We start from the raw sequence: 17,708 nt of genomic DNA on the forward strand, positions 1-17,708 counted from the left end.
CAAGGTTTTCACACACTGTTGCTGGTATTTTGGTCCATTCCTCCATGCAGATCTCCTCTAGAGCAGTGATGTTTTGGGGCTGTCGCTGGGCAACACGGACTTTCAACTCCCTCCAAAGATTTTCTATGGGGTTGAGATCTGGAGACTGGCTAGGCCACTCCAGGACCTTGAAATGCTTCTTACGAAGCCACTCCCACTCCCGCCAGGCGGTGTGTTTGGGATCATTGTCATGCTGAAAGACCCAGCCACGTATCATCTTCAATGCCCTTGCTGATGGAAGGAGGTTTTCACTCAAAATCTCACGATACATGGCCCCATTCATTCTTTTCTTTACACGGATCAGTCGTCCTGGTCCCTTTGCAGAAACGCAGCCCCAAAGCATGATGTGTCCACCCCCATGCTTCACAGTAGGTATGGTGTTCTTTGGATGCAACTCAGCTTTCTTTCTCCTCCAAACACGACAAGTTGAGTTTTTATCAAAAAGTTATATTTTGGTTTCATCTGACCATATGACATTCTTCCAATCCTCTTGTGGATCATCCAAATGCTCTCTAGCAAACTTCAGACGGGCTTGGACATGTACTGGCTTAAGCAGGGGGACACGTCTGGCACTGCAGGATTTGAGTCCCTGGCGGCGTAGTGTGTTACTGATGGTAGCCTTTGTTACTTTGGTCCCAGCTCTCTGCAGGTCATTCACTAGGTCCCCCCGTGTGGTTCTGGGATGTTTGCTCACCGTTCTTGTGATCATTTTGACCCCACGGGGTGAGATCTTGCGTGGAGCCCAAGATCGAGGGAGATTATCAGTGGTCTTGTATGTCTTCCATTTTCTAATAATTGCTCCCACAGTTGATTTCTTCACAACAAGCTGCTTACCTATTGCAGATTCAGTCTTCCCAGCCTGGTGCAGGTCTACAATTTTGTTTCTGGTGTCCTTTGACAGCTCTTTGGTCTTGGCCATAGTGGAGTTTGGAGTGTGACTGTTTGAGGTTGTGGACAGGTGTCTTTTATACTGATAACGAGTTCAAACAGGTGCCATTAATACAGGTAACGAGTGGAGGACAGAGGAGCCTCTTAAAGAAAAAGTTGCTTGTTTGTAGGTGACCAAATACTTATTTTACCGAGGAATTTACCAATTAATTCATTAAAAATCCTACAATGTGATTTCCTGGATTCTTTCCCCCCATTCTGTCTCTCATAGTTGAGGTATACCTATGATGAAAATTACAGGCCTCTCTCATCTTTTTAAGTGGGAGAACTTGCACAATTGGTGGCTGACTAAATACTTTTTTTGCCCCACTGTATATTCTATATACACCATATATACTATATATACTTGTGGTGGATGGGATGGCTTGAGGAGCCACACCTGATGCTGGTTGGTTGGGCTAAAAAGCACCAGGTCCCATCCACACACTCATTCAGGATGGGAGTCCTGTGTCATGTTCCATCTGCACCTGGTTAATTCCACCTAGTCTCATCTCTACAATGAACTGGTGTTTACAACCCCCCCATTCTCTGTGCCGGAGGTCCCTGAAAACGCCCCTTGGGTGGCGTGTGGTGGCGAAACTGCCACAATACTGTATATACTGTATATACTATATTTACTATATATACTGTATGCATCTCATCACCGTTCTCAGTCTCAGTGTCGTTCACACAGTCTGTCAGTATTCACTACACTAGTGTTCACAACGGCCACGCCCCCTTACCGTGAAATAACACGGGTCCTGGCTTATCGACCAATTGACATAACGACCTGGTGCTAGGAACGGAACTCGGTCGTCAAGTGAGGAGTACCTGTACATAAATAATCCCATTCAAACGCTACTGGGGCCTTTCTGTGTGGAATGTGCACATTATCCCCATGTTTGCGGGGTTTCTTGTGGGGGCTCCAGCTTCTCCAGCATGTCAGGTTCTCACTCCTGGGGATGCCCTTGACCAAGATGTTGCCTCAACATCTGGAGTTGGTCCCCGGGAGTTAGGATGGGTGAAATGCAGAGGACATATTTTCCCACTGGATCAATGAAGTAATTCTTTGAACATTAAAACGGCAACCAGATGCTCTTCCTCTTGTAAATGTGAATGTTCTCTGAGCACAGCCATTGTTGTTGAGTCTTCGTAGTAATACTTAGCATGGCTGCCAGGTTGCTGCCAAAATACAAATTGATACAAAGTATAACATATTGACAAAGTATAGCATATTGACATGCTAACTGTTTAGCATTATCTGTTTCATTTGGGTTACGTGCAACTCACTATGTTAAATGTATGTATGTATGTTATGTCAAGTTCTCTCAGAAAGTTTTGTCAACATTCATGGACTGCTTTGCAAATCCATCCAAGGCAAATCTGTGGCTAGGTCATATGTCTATATGCAAATGAGGTAGTCATTTGCATAGTCATTGCACGTGTGTGTGTGTGTGTGTGTGTGTGTGTGTGTGTGTGTGTGTGTGTGTGTGTGTGTGTGTGTGTATATCTATACTGTGTGTGTATGTATATATATATATATATTATTATTATTATTATTATTTTTCTTCATGTTTCCCAGAGAGCGCGAGTTCCGATTAAGAATTCCGCTCATGCTGCTTGCAGATGAAATGGCAGCACTAGTAGTTCCTCATCAGTTGGATTGAAATGCAAATTTTTCCAATTAACAGTGAAGGAGTGCCATGGCAACAGCATGAAGCACTGAATACTGAGTGGCACATACAGCAGTGGCACCAGGGTCCCATGATCCATGTCAATTTAGTCATTCTGTTTTTACTTTAGCCGCTTTCTCAGGGAGACAGATGTGATCCAAGGGCTGTAAAGCAGGTATGACATGGACGAGCTCCCCGGTTTGCTGTTTATCACCGTGCTCTTTAATACCTTGTTATCCATCAGACTGCTTTCCACCACACGTGGGGCCTTTGTGAATGAACAGAGCGAGCGAGGCGGCAAGCTTCACATTGAAGGCTACTTTGCATATGTTCTTACAATTTGGCTTCTAATGGGGCACCCTGTTGTAATTTTTGATTCCAGAGTGACAAATAATTGATTTAGCACCAAAATATGACAAGCTCATGTTAGAAATATACTCGGCAAAAAGACACGTGATCATGAAAGCTGGCACGCCCACTCACCTTGAATTAAAATGTCCTCAGACTGGCTATGCTTCTTTGCAGATATCAAGAAATGTCGGCAATCCTCCACCTCAACACTTAGCTTCGCTTTGTTGCCAAATTCACTTTCACTTTCCGTTATTGATGCTAGCCAGTAACTTGACATTGGTGATAATCTGCATTATTCGATTACCAACGACAACCGCATTTTCCATGAGGAGAATGGAGGTAGCTCTTTCAAGTCCGATTCTATCGCCAGGTCTACACACTCTGAATATCAACAAGACAACCAGCATACGTTCTCAATCTGGTCGTTTCGGCATTCACCGCATCCCATCGGGGCTGGATTTATAGACCTGTCAGTACTTGTCCTTGGAAAGAAAGGGAACAGTTCACCTTCCTTTTTTTATACTAAGTTACTATAAAGGTCCCTTCACAGGTTTTTTAATCTTGGCCAGCTTCTCTCAGAGTCTCAAGGCAGAATAGCATACAATATAAATTAGCCTTGAATAACCCTTTTTTTCATATAGCTAAAGGCTGTCAGGTTTATTCTTTCTATTTCAATCAATGTGACCAGCCACTGATGCAGGGTATTTCTTTGGACCCTTTGGCCTGTTCTCCAGTGGAACTGACTATAACTTGAGTGGCATTACTACACCTTTGGAGTCCTTGAAAAAATGGACCTTTGGCCTTTCCTTCACTTTTGTCCCCTCTACTGTAGCTAATATTTTGTTGAGAGAACTTCTTGCAAATACAATCAGCCATTTATTTTCCCTAAGCCATTAAGAAGCATATAGACACCATCACGGTCCAGACCGCTTAGCTAAAACGCGCTTAGCTAAATGCATTTTCTTCCGAATAATGCATGACTTCTGATCTACTTTCTCGCTCCACCATCCGTTACGCCAAGCATGCGGGAATCCATTACTCTGATGAGAAAAGAAGGGTTAAATCACAGGAGTTGAGGATAGTTGGCAGACCTCCAAATGGGCTGCAACAGTTGTGTGTATCAGTCAGTCAGTGAGGGTTGTGTGTGTATAGTATGTGTGCTTGTGTTGCATGCAGATACAGATTTTAAGTGTGTGTGTGTGTGTGTGTGGGGGGGGGGGGGGGGGTCTGACCTGGCTCGGTTTCTTGAGTTTCCTGGATCTCTGTAAAAGGAGACTTGAAACACTGAGAACAACATACAACAACGCCACTATAATTTCTGGAATTAAAAGCAATATGGAAGGTTTGTAGAACAAATGCCACCCACCTTTAACACTCTCCATTGACTCCCATTGCTTTTTGTCATGAAAAAAACAAAGGTCGAAAGAAGGTCTTGGTTCTCCACACGGCGACCACAGAAGCTTCTGGTAAAAGTGAGCGTTGTGTATGGAATTCTGTCGAGGTAAAGTCAAATGATCGATAAATACGTCCATGTTACCCTGAAACCATACAGTACTAAGAGATAAAGAGCATTCGTCCTCAGCCCTTCACCCCTGCGTGCCACTGTTGGTGAATATTCATGGGAGCTGTTGTTTATTCAGAACTCTGACTGGATATGCATTTTTAATGTCCTTCTCAATATTGCTTTATCCCTGACTGATTTTTTTTTTTTTTCATTTTTTTTTATGGTAAAAACTTCCACATCCTTTAATTGGATCTGATTGTTGGTATCAGCTCAACACTTGATTGTGTTGTCGTTATTATTTAATAAGGATATTAGTCAATGACTAACCCAGTAGGATGCTGGGAAGGCTTTACTGTAATTAAGCTCAACCTTTTGACGTCTTGTCTGGAGGCATAGGACGAAGAGGTTGTCTTCTCTGAGCCGACGTTCCACTCAGTCAAGCCTTTTCTCGTTTGTTTTCATTTGCCACTTGACAGTGTCCTATGAAGGACAGAAACGAAATTGAGTTATGTCTCTGTGTCTTAAAGGGGACATATTGTGAAAAACTCACACTCAGGCTGATCGGGCAGAGCCAGCGCCAAGCCAGCCCCCGTCACTTGCAGACGTGACTTAACCACGCCCCCTCTTCTGCCACATACATGTTTTATGTTTTTATATGTATGTATAAACTGTTTCTTCTGTTTCTGTTTCTATGTTTGTATGTATGTATGTATGAATATATATATATACAGTGGGGCAAAAAAGTATTTAGTCAGCCACCAATTGTGCAAGTTCTCCCACTTAAAAAGATGAGAGAGGCCTGTTATTTTCATCATAGGTACACTTCGACTATGAGAGACAAAATGAGAAAAAGAAATCCAGAAAATCACATTGTCTGATTTTTAAAGAATTTATTTGCAAATTATGGTGGAAAATAAGTATTTGGTCAACAACAAAAGTTAATCTCAATACTTTGTTATATACCCTTTGTTTGCAATGACAGAGGTCAAACGTTTTCTGTAAGTCTTCACAAGGTTTTCACACACTGTTGCTGGTATTTTGGCCCATTCCTCCATGCAGATCTCCTCTAGAACAGTGATGTTTTGGGGCTGTCGCTGGGCAACACAGACTTTCAACTCCCTCCAAAGATTTTCTATGGGGTTGAGATCTGGAGACTGGCTAGGCCACTCCAGGACCTTGAAATGCTTCTTACGAAGCCACTCTTTCGCTGGCCGGGCGGTGTGTTTGGGATCATTCTCATGCTGAAAGACCCAGCAACGTTTCATCTTCAATACCCTTGCTGATGGAAGGAGGTTTTCACTCAAAATCTCATGATACACGGCCCCATTCATTCTTTCCTTTACACGGATCAGTCGTCCTGGTCCCTTTGCAGAAAAACAGCCCCAAAGCATGATATTTCCACCCCCATGCTTCACAGTAGATATGGTGTTCTTTGGATGCAACTCAGCTTTCTTTCTCCTCCAAACACGACAAGTTGAGGTTTTACTAAAAAGTTCTATTTTGGTTTCATCTGACCATATGACATTCTCCCAATCCTCTTCTGGATCATCCAAATGCTCTCTAGCAAACTTAAGACGGGCCTGGACATGTACTGGCTTAAGCAGGGGGACACGTCTGGCACTGCAGGATTTGAGTCCCTGGCGGCGTAGTGTGTTACTGATGGTAGCCTTTGTTACTTTGGTCCTAGCTCTCTGCAGGTCATTCAATAGGTCCCCCCGTGTGGTTCTGGGATGTTTGCTGATCATTTTGACCCCACGGGGTGTGATCTTGCGTGGAGCCCCAGATCGAGGGAGATTATCAGTGGTCTTGTATGTCTTCCATTTTCTAATAATTGCTCCCACAGTTGATTTCTTCACAACAAGCTGCTTACCTATTGCAGATTCAGTCTTCCCAGCCTGGTGCAGGTCTACAATTTTGTTTCTGGTGTCCTTTGACAGCCCTTTGGTCTTGGCCATAGTGGAGTTTGGAGTGTGACTGTTTGAGGTTGTGGACAGGTGTCTTTTATACTGATAACGAGTTCAAACAGGTGCCATTAATACAGGTAACGAGTGGAGGACATAGGAGCCTCTTAAAGAAAAAGTTACAGGTCTGTGAAAGCCAGAAATCTTGCTTGTTTGTAGGCGACCAAATACTTATTTTACCAAGGAATTTACCAATGAATTCATTAAAAATCCTACAATGTGAGTTCCTGGATTCTTTCCCCCCATTCTGTCTCTCATAGTTGAAGTGTACCTATGATGAAAATTACAGGACTCTCTCATCTTTATGAGTGGGAGAACTTGCACAATTGGTGGCTGACTAAATACTTTTTTGCCCCACTGTATATATAGTATATTTCCTAACCCAGGACCTTAACTGAGGAACAATACTAGGACCTGTTGCATGATCCAGGGGTAAAGATTTGGAAAGTCTGACTTCCTGTTTATCAACCTGTTGTGTTTTTTTCTTTGTGGTTTCAGCATGGGCTGCTGGCACTCAAGTTCATCCTGACATTTGTTATCCCAGACGTGCCCAAGCACATCCAGACCAAACTATCTCGACTGGAGTTTGAATCTTTGGAGGCCCTCAAGAAGAAGGTAAGGCTATCTATCTATCTATCTATCTATCTATCTATCTGTCTATTTGTCTATCTGTCTATCTATCTATCTACGTATCTATCTACGTATCTATCTATCTATCTATCTGTCTGTCTGTCTGTCTGTCTGTCTGTCTGTCTGTCTGTCTGTCTGTCTGTCTGTCTGTCTTAAACTGTTTTCTGCTCTCATACAATACATGGGGGGCATGTTAAAATGTTGTATGAAAACATCCACCAATTTATAATTTAGATTTTTTATTATCATACCTTTTTTTCTAACATGACACCTTGGAAAAAAATAAATAAAATCTCATAACATTAGTTATGTATAATGTTCTACCTCTGCATTATTTTGCGTTATCTGCACATATGTATACAGTATAGATGACATATCAATTACATTTACATTGTATACAGTAAGTGGTTAGTGTTGATTATATTGTATAACAGCATCCTGACACATATTTTAAAGTGGCAGTGTTACTTGTGCCCTTTTTAAGAAGCTGATGAGTCAGTTCAAATCAAAACATCGCCACGCTCCACAGTAATTGGCTTTCTAAACGCAAGCAGTTTACTGGCAGCCAGTGGCGCGGTTTACAAAGACTGACTCTCCGGCACGGAGTCATATTCACTCTGTCGCTCGGTTTGCCTAACAACAGACAATAGCGGGACCCGAGTGAAACCATTAGCCAGTTAGTCGTCCTCCACCGAGAGCGGCGTCGCGCCTCAGTGACCCACATCACAGAGGCTTCGGTCACACTGATGACCGAGTTGATGGAGGTTTTGAAAGCCTCATCAGTATTATCACTGCACGTGTATTATCCTGCCTCATCAATCTTCTTATCTTGTCCTGATCACTTAATGGACCCAAAAGGCGAGCTTGCCCCCCCCCCCCCCCCCAGCTGTTGGTACCGCTGCTGCTCAGAACGCTGTTTAACTGCCCTTTGTGTTTGGAGATGTGCTGGGTTTTGTTTAGGTGGGGGCGGGAGGTCTCAGATATTTTGTCTCTTTTAGCTTATTCATGCCTTGCGCCAGTGATGTCACAGAGCGTTTAAAATGCCGTTTAAAATTCCCGGGTCCCGCTGCATTGAAGTCTTGGAGTAAATGGAAGGAAGATTCGGAAATGATTAATAAAAAAGAAATAAAAAAAAATATTGGTACGGTACTACAGAGTTGGTCCACTAGTTGAACTCAAGGACTAGTCGGATAAGCATATGCTCAACAGCCTCTAGATTTGAAGCTTTAAAGTTTGTTTTCCAGTTTCTTTTTCTTTTTCTGTGGTATGCTGTCAGCAGGCTCAGTATACAACACAAAGTATTAGTTTGCCATTGCAGAACGATCTCGCCATGTTTTGATTTATAAACACCTAATCATCATTACTCCTCCAAGAGGGGGAGGGAGAATAACCATGGGTGAGACAGATAAACATAGAGACAAACAACAATATGTACTTGACAAAAAATAAACATAGTAACATCAGACGACAACATGTATAAGACAAGACATGATTTATTAAGTCCAGGAAAATTGGAACAACAATTCGAGCACATGGCCTCTTCCTGTGATAGCTAAAGTAAAGGCAGTAAATGAGAGAAAGGGAGAAGGATGAAGGATGTAATCAGGGGTGTGTTTGAGGCAGATTCTGGTAGTGTGTGTACCTGTGATGTGTGTGTGTGTGTGTGTCCACCGGTGAATGCGTGGGACTTGGCCCCATTAGTTCTGGTGTGTGGGGTCAGAAGTGCCTCCAAGCAGCGGAAATCAAGAAAGTTCTGGGCACAATGCAAGGCAGCCACAGAAGACCCCCCCAACCCATAGAGAAGCTGGGAGCCTGGGAAACAACACCCACGCGTGACACCAAGGTGCACAAACCAGTCCCTGCACTCCTGAAACGCACACATACAACCCACCCCCATGTGCAGGCATGAGATGCACTCGCAGGTGCAGAATCCGGGCCACGGGCATGCGGCACGGACCACAGGCCTTGAGCCGGGTACTGCGGACGACAGACCGGCACCCCGCCATGACCCCCCCGCCCTGTGGGCAAGCCAGCAGGACCACCAGCAACTCCCATGCAAAAGCGAGTCCCGCCAGGCCCAGAGTCCTGCCCAGTACCCAGCACCAGGGGCAAGCTTCCAGGAGCCACTGGGTGGGACCGTCTGCCAACAGCCGGCAGGGCGTCCCACTTGGTGGCCCCCAGCCACCCAGGAAACCCCAGTGCTCAATGTGTGCTGTTTGTGTATGCAGTTAAAATTCCGGGTTGTGGGGGGGGAGCCATCTAAGCATATTGAACCCAAGTCTCGCACCCCTCCTGCCCCACAGACCCCGGTCTGGTAGTGTCTTGTGTAGAGTAAGATTTGCGTGTGTGTGTGTGTGTGTATGTGTTCTAAGCTAGTATGAGGGGTATTGTTTTGCAGTTTCTCTGTGCAGGTTACATTCATAGGGCCGACATGTGTACAATAATACCCAGGATCTAATGTGAAACCCCTTGTGTCAATAAGGGGGCTACACTCAGCAGTCCAGCCCAGCTAAACAACTTCATAGAGAACCTCAGGTTGTGCTGTCAAATCTCCATAAACCAGCTCTAAAATGGGAACCACCACAAGTGCCAGCGAGAACTTCACTGAGGTTATCCAGTGGACATCCTCTTCCACTGATGTTTCATTGAATTGGCCCCACTTGCCCTCCAGAGGGCTTATAGTGTAAACACTTCAACTTGAATTCTGCATCAGCAAGACTGATAGAAACGTCTCTCCTCACCTAGAAGTATTTCTAGTCAAAGGTACAATATGTAATTTCTGCTCGGGGTCTTGCAATCAAAACAATAACAGAAGATGGAGTTTGATGACGTTGGGAAGTAGCGTGGGATCTTGGGTGTTCACCCATAGGCTTGCGCTTTATGGCGACAGCTTCACCAACAGAAAACGCAGCAAACGACAATAAATAATCGCGCTCCATCAAACAATAGTTAGTAGAGTAATAGAGCAATACAAACAATAGTACAATACTGTAACTAGCTAATGTTAGCTACTTTGTCCAGTCCCTTCCTTACTCGTTGACATATCACCCAGTGTTTTTCCTGGAACTAATAGCAAGTAAAGGTAAAGGGGATATGACGCCATTAGGCAACTTAATAAAACGGCCCCTTACCTATATTAAAATTAAAGATTTCTCTGGGTTTGAAAATTGGTGGGATAACAAAATAGAATAACAACATGATAATAAATAACAAAGGAAAAAAAAAAGAACACTTTTTTTAGTTTTTAGAAATGTATAGAAGAGTTTCAGCTGTTATCAAACAGATGAATTTCGTGCCATTTATCATAGACTTCAATGGAGCAGGAAGCTCATACCGTTTCCAATCATTCATCACTGCCAATGAATCAAACGTCTGCATGGTTCTGTGCTTGAACTCCCTCGGGAACTCTCAAACAGAAACAGGCCAGTCAAGTCCCGAGCAGGGACCGTGTGCTCACGGACACTAACAGTCCCAATAGCCTTCCACTAAGTATTCAGAAGTAGAGCCCCTGACGTGTCTCCCAGAGCACTTTTCTCAATACAAATGTGAATTATCGATATACCAACCACCATTCCCTCGCTCTGGCTCTGGAGCCATCTGTTTGAAAGCGACTGACAGGGCTGAGTGCTTCTGTGAGCTGGTTTTCACTGATCGTCTTTTTCTCATCTCCTGCTCTCCGCTGGATGGGCACGTGCCCCTTGTATTTTGCCGAAGCAGGGGCCCGGGTAAAGGCGTGATTACCGTGCAGTTTGCTTCACACACATTTGGCGCTGCCTCCAGACCATTTCTCAACCCACATGAAAAGTGCTACCAATGCTGAAGAGAGTAATTGTACCGCACAGCAGTATTGTTTTGTTTTTTTATTGGAACCTCCCATTTGTGGGCGCATTTCATTAACTTCTTGTTGTGCCAGCCAATATGAGTCAATCCTCGGGCTGATATGCATTGTTCTGTGGTCTCTTGGTTTTGTGTAGAGCCTGCATCCCGGACGGTAAGTAGCTCTGGTTGTGGTTTGATCACATTAGCTTGTTGACTGGGTTTGTCTGCTATGGCCTTGTGTTTTCACAGTTTACCCATTGGACCTAAAGTTATCTGTTTATTTCTGAGCTGCTAATAATTTGATAGTCTAACAAAGTGATTCCCAACCTATGGGCCGCGACCCACACCAAAACACATCGATTTTATAAAAAAAAAAAAAAAACAATAATAATTTTTGATTACAAAAACGTTTTTAAATGTAAAAAAAATAATAACAGTTTTATGGTATTTTTCCTTAAAACCTTCAAAAATGCATCGTCACTGACAGATAGGAACTTATGGTACGTACTACGTCCAAGCCGGACCACGATCGACGTGCGCCTGTACATTTTTGAACTTGAGGTGATAATCAAAATGGATCAGACAGGCGGGACAGTCCTGCCTGTCAAACAAAAAGGAAAGGTTCAGCTTTTTATGGAAAATGGATATGTGGGCCAGGCGAGTTGACTGGTCAAACTTTGACTCGTTTGAGAATCTGTCTGATTTTTTGACAAAGGAAGAAATGGGGCTTCCCCCTCACCGTGATCAATCATGTCAAAGAGCACCTGCACGGTTTGACGACCATGCTGCAGACAAACAATACTTCCCTATCCCAGATGTGCAGTGCAGCTGGATGGAAAACCCCTTTGCCAGCCAGTGACGAGACCCTCGCAGGCCTGAGCGCAAAAGAGAAGCACGGTCTTGTGGATCTCTCCTGCGACAGCGCATTGAAACTGGCTTCCTCCCAGAAGTACCTGACAAACTTTTCACTTCATGTTGCTTCTGAGGATCCTGATCTGTCCAACAGAGCTGTGCGCTTTCTGGTGCCTTTCCGGACGACGTTTCTCTGTCCGACTGGCTTTTCGGCGCTTGTGGCATTGAGGACAAAATACAGGAATAAACTGAATGTTGAGCCATATCTTTGCCTGAGACTGTCGTCCTTTAAGCCAGACGTCAGCATTTGATGTCTGCCGTGCAACATCAGCCTTCTCATGAGGTGAGTTCATATTAATGTGCTCCTCTTATTGTTATTTTTTTACGTTGCGGACATTACGTGAAGGTTCCGTAGATATAAGGTTAGTTTTAACCCACCTCTTTTTTTGTTTTCCCCACTACTGCACTGTAGGTATGAGAATGCATATGATTGTTAAAATATACGTCCTCTGAGAACGCACTGTTTGGCTCCAGTATTACTTCTGATCGGATGTGGGCTGCAAACTCTTTTGGGATTTCCAAGTGGGCCGCGAGTCCAAAAAGGTTGGGAACCGCTGCTCTAACGTTAAAGCTTGTATTGGGAGTGTGATTCTCCAAGGCTCTCAAGAAGGAAGCCTGGGGTTTTTATTGTTAAACATCAATATAACTTTCCACGTTACTCACTTTCCTTCCATGACCTCACTAAAAGCCTGACAACAGATAGTATAACAATCTTATATCAGAGCTGTTGCCATTTTTGCAAAGGGTCCTCATAATGAAGCTGTAGCGGAGGACAGTGTGTCCCGCTCAGGGTATCCTAGGTTTGACAGTCAAGAAAACACAAGTATCTGGAGAAACAATATCTAGTATCTGGAGAGGTAATAAAGCAAGACAAAAAAGTCACGTACAATGCTTCAGACATGGAAATAGATGGTCAGAAAGACAGTTACCCAGGCAAACTAAGGATAATGGAAGTTAGTCCAAATCCTTACAACAATTTATTACAGAGTTAAAAAAAAAAATGGAAAAAAATGAGATTTTAAAAGTATTCACTTTTTAAATCTATTTTTTAGAAGTATTCACTCACTTACCACCAAACAAGAATGGCACTTGTTATAGAGGTTACTGTGACGATTAACTGTCAACTGGCACAACAACCTCTGAGGCCTTGCACAAAAAGAGCCTTTATGGGAGAGTAGCAAGGAAGAGGAAAATTCAAATAAAAAAATAAAAACATTCCTTCTCTGTAAAGAATTTGCAAAGATGTGACAGGAAGTGTTGTGGTCGGATGGTTGAATCGAACACTGCACATAAGCCAGGTAAGATGTCCACTTTAAAGAATGGTGATGGCAGCATCATGTTATGGGGACACGTTCCAGCAGCAGGGACTGCCAGTCTGGTCAGGGTTGATGGGAAGATGAATGGTGAACAATCCAGAAAGATCCTGGATAAAAAAACCTGCTTCCCTCTGCTAGAAAGCCTAAATTGAGGTGGATGTTTGTCTTTCAGCATGACAGCGACCCAAAGCACCCTGCCAGAGCAACACTGGAGTGTCTTCAAATGAAGAAAATGGGTTCCCGACAGCAAAACTGTCATCCCCCGCCTCTGCCCAACTCACCTGGCATGGCTTCAGGAATTTAACAAAATGAATAGTTCAGCCTCATCCAGACTGGCTGTAATAGCAGAGAGAGTTTGTTAATTCATGTTTTTTAATTGTTAATGATTTTCTTTTCTTTTTGGGAGGCACAGTGATTCAGACAGGGATTTACAAATAACAATTCCCAGTCAAATTGATCAAAATCCCAAGTTACAGGAAATCCAAATCCAAATCCAAGTTTTTTTAACAACAGAACAACAGCCTCCAATGCCCTGTGCATTTTCCTGTCAATTTAACAGGGTAATACTTCCTGAAATTGCAAACAATATTAACCCAATAATTACATTACAGTGTTGGATGGCGGGGATTTTGTATGATAGTCTCCCAACATGCACGCACGCACGCACACACACACACACACACACACACACACATAGAAAGACTGGGTGGCTTTCATGGTTCTTCCTGAAGCATTTCTCAGGGTTGTGATACAGTATATGGATGGAAACTGCGAAACTGCGTCGGGTGGAAGGGTAACCTTGCACCCAGAGATTCTGGAGTTGCACAGTTAGCATGATCACCCTCTGACAGAGTCTATGAGATATGTGCACACACATGTACATACGCAGCTTGGATTTTGACAAGTTATTACTGTCTGACTACACCTTGCGCACACACACACACACACAGACACACACACACACACAGACACACACACACACACACACACTAGCCTTTCAAGCGCAAAGTATGGATTGTGACAAGCAATCACTCCTGGGTTTTCTTAACACGCATACACATGCCCACACAATCGCACACAAACACAAACCCAATTTACTTGCACACGCACACACACAGGCTTGACAGAAGGATTTTATCGCGTAGCTCATGGCTGTAATAACCCTGGTTCCAGTGTACCATGGTCACAAAATGTAGACTTCAAACTACAAACAAAAAGAGAGAGAGAGAGAGAGAGAGAGAGAGAGAGAGAGAGAGAGAGAGAGAGAGAGAGAGAGAGAGAGAGAGAGAGAGAGAGAGAGAGAGAGAGAGAGAGAGAGAGAGAGAGAGAGAGAGAGAGAGAGAGAGAGAGAGAGAGAGAGAGAGAGAGAGAGAGAGAGAGAGAGCATGTGCTTATGTGTGTGCCACTCATGCATGGTTTTCCAGAGCTGTGTGTGTTTGCTCTGATCGATGCCGACATATCAGTGGAAAGAGATGTGCACGTTGAGCACGACCAATAAGATCATCATCACCAGCCAGAAACTGCTGTTAGTTTGGGATGTCTAAGATAATCAAAATAAACTGCCTGGGCGCCAAGGGAGCTGGTGCAAAACCAACCACACAGCTACTGGTGGACATGATCAGGAGCCTTAAAGTTGAACCAAAACCATCTTTCCTCATACTCGTGATGTCGTCAGATACGCTCGTTTACATACAGCCAATCACATCGAGACCTCCATTTAGGAAGCCACGCCCACCCGCGTGGTCTAAACCTATTTACGCTGACTATTATCCTCGGCCCCCCCCCCCTCTCTCTCTACCCATCCCCCCTTTCACCTCATAACCTACCAGCCCAGGCTGTAGAGAGCGCTTCCATTTTGTCAGCCGTCCAGATGCTGTAATATTGTTTCCTTTGCGTCCTCCTGATCTTTCCAAAGAATCAAAGAGTCCTTCAGCGTACCCCGGGGAATTCATCACTGTCTTTTTTATTTTTTCCAAATGTATTTGACCCCTCAATGCTCATTACCTCAGTACAATACAGTCCTCGAGACGTGGCCCTCTGATGACCTCACACAATTCATCCAAGCGCAAATTCGCTGGCTCTTGCGTCTTGTAGCCGGAGGTGCAGTGGAATTAACTGATTAAGATGTAAAGTCGGCCAAGACAGCCGTCTGGGGAAGGAGAGAGAGAGGGTGGAGGGAGGGAGGGAGGGGCCCTTGGCCTCAAAGGACCCCCCTCCTTTGAGGCCAAGTACACCACAAAAGGCCATAATCTCTCTAAGCAGCAGGCGAAGAGAGTCCCCGGGCTTCCAATCTTTCACTATGGCACCTTTTCGAGACCCCCCACACACAGACACATATACACAGGTACATCAAAAATGGTACAACTATGGTAGAAGCCAATGTACAAATTAAAATGATTGGATGGAAAGGGTTCTCAGGGTGTTAGGGAGTATTTGGTAAGTCCTCTGATTTCATTTCATTCGGAGGAATATAAGCTTATCTTAACTTTGACAAGTACTATCGTGTGCTTGCAATATCCCCATATTTCTATGCGCCATTCAAGGAAATTACGTCCACCTCGTACCCAAGGGTAGCCTCACCCAAACCCTGACCCTGCACCTACGTAGGTTCTCCGTCACGGTCTCCTTTCTTCCAGACATGGCCGTCTTCGGCCCTTAAAATCGAATTGTAATGTTTATGAAAATGAAAAAAGAATGTCAACAACTTTTTTCCCCTTTCACTGGTAACACTCCTGACCCGCCCTCAAACTCCCATCATTCACCGTGACACTGGAAATAATGCATCCATCCCTTGTGGCGCTCTTGTCTTTCAGAAAATGCTGGAAGCCACGGAGTTGAGCCGGGCCACCCAGTGAGTGAGAAGAGACGAGACGACCGCGGAGGAACGCTGCTGACGCTTTACACCAAATCCAAACTTTGCTCACACCTCAGGCCTCTTCACGTACAGTAGACTAAATTATTTAGTGTATGGAAGAAAATATATGCAAATGGATGTCTGCACTAGTTAAAACACAACCTTGTTATTGGCCTTGGAAGGTGTTCATTCGATTTTGTTTTCCCACGATTGCTGAGTTTATGCTAAGGGGTGTGCTGTGTATTTCCTGCAATATTTTGACTTAAAACTTTGACTTTAACCTGTATTCGGAATATAATACGGCCCTCTCGACTAGTTTAAATGTGTTGCTGTGTTAAGACGGTTATCGCAGCGGGACTATCGATTGAATGTACTTCACGTTATTTGAGGATAATGCAGTGTCGGCATTGCCAGTTTTGCACCTCAAGATGATCTCCTCCAGCTGTAGCAACCGAAAAACGCAACTAAAGTGTCCGTACGAACGTGTTGGCTTATCATCCAGCTGCTATAACATCCACTACAGTGCTAAATGATCGTCCTTCCATCTTTTTACGGCCTTTATCCACCTTATTAACTTCACAGGTTTGTTACTTTGCTACGTGCTTCCACTGTCCGAGGGGATATTCCGCCAACGCCTCACGGTGCCTTGAGAAGCGACGCCGATCAACATTATTACCAATATTGACAATAGTGTGGGGCGGGGGGGATGACAAAAAAAATAGGATGAAATAAAATCTAAAATAAGTACAAGACTTGTTTTGAATGTATGCCTTGATGGGAAACAACATTTTAATAAGGTCTGGGTTGGGGGGGGGGGTGACCTACAAATGAAGCCACTAGGTGTTTGTTTACTCCTGGTTATTTTCCACCAGACAGTGTGTCCTAGCTCTCAGCTTTTACTGCTCCCGTTAAGTTACTGCTGACCGCCTTTCAACACCTTCCGCCTCTCTGGACGTGAAACAAGTCTCTGGCAGCAGAGCCGCCTGGAAAGCAGCGATCTACAACCCACCCTCTACCAATCTATTTTACATCTCTCAACCTTTTCGGAGCTGATTTTAATTATTTTCTCAACATCATATTCATACCATGAATATGATGTCAGTGAATATAATAATGCTCCCTGAGAGGGTCACGAAGCTGACCATGTGACCACTACACTGTTGAAAATAAAGTCCTTACATTTTGCGGTTGCAATGGGAAGTGTGTTTAATAACTGACATACATATGTTCCTTGCAAATATTAACCTCCTTTCACCATTGCTGCAGCCAAGATGGGAAACTAGCATTTAACTAAGTCAATATTTTGGACGCAAAATTAGTATTCGTTTACATTTTAAGCATGTCCGAAACCATAGTATGCATCAAATAGTATGTCAAAAGTATCAGTGCCTATAGATAGATAAATCAATTTTAAAAATAAAGACGCAGACAATTTTTCATGAGACGAGTTTTCCACAACATTTTTTTTATTTTGGATATTACCATAGCTATATGTAACGTTTGACAATAGGTATCAACTACAGAATAATACACTGAATAATTCCGCCATTTCAACCTCAATCAATCAATCACCTCCACACACACACACACACACACACACACACACACACACACACACACACACACACACACACACACACACACACACACACACACACACACACACACACACACACACACACACACACCATTTTAGCCAGAACGCGGTGCCTTGGTCCAGTA

General features: G+C 43.9%; 1 protein-coding gene across 1 annotated transcript in view; it reads left to right on the plus strand.

Annotated features, from left to right (window-relative positions):
* The window catches only part of ano10a (anoctamin 10a), a 43,496-nt gene extending 26,389 nt beyond the window's left edge, over positions 1-17,107 (plus strand). The window contains exons 13-14 of the mRNA XM_080006027.1: positions 6,954-7,070; positions 15,946-17,107. Of these exons, the coding sequence (XP_079862153.1) occupies positions 6,954-7,070; positions 15,946-15,987 (159 nt within the window). The 3' untranslated portion in view covers positions 15,988-17,107. The remainder of the gene's footprint in view (positions 1-6,953; positions 7,071-15,945) is intronic.
* Positions 17,108-17,708: the final 601 nt, after the last annotated feature.

Source organism: Zeus faber, assembly GCF_960531495.2.
Source record: "Zeus faber genome assembly, chromosome: 8".
NCBI classification, from domain to species: domain Eukaryota; kingdom Metazoa; phylum Chordata; class Actinopteri; order Zeiformes; family Zeidae; genus Zeus; species Zeus faber.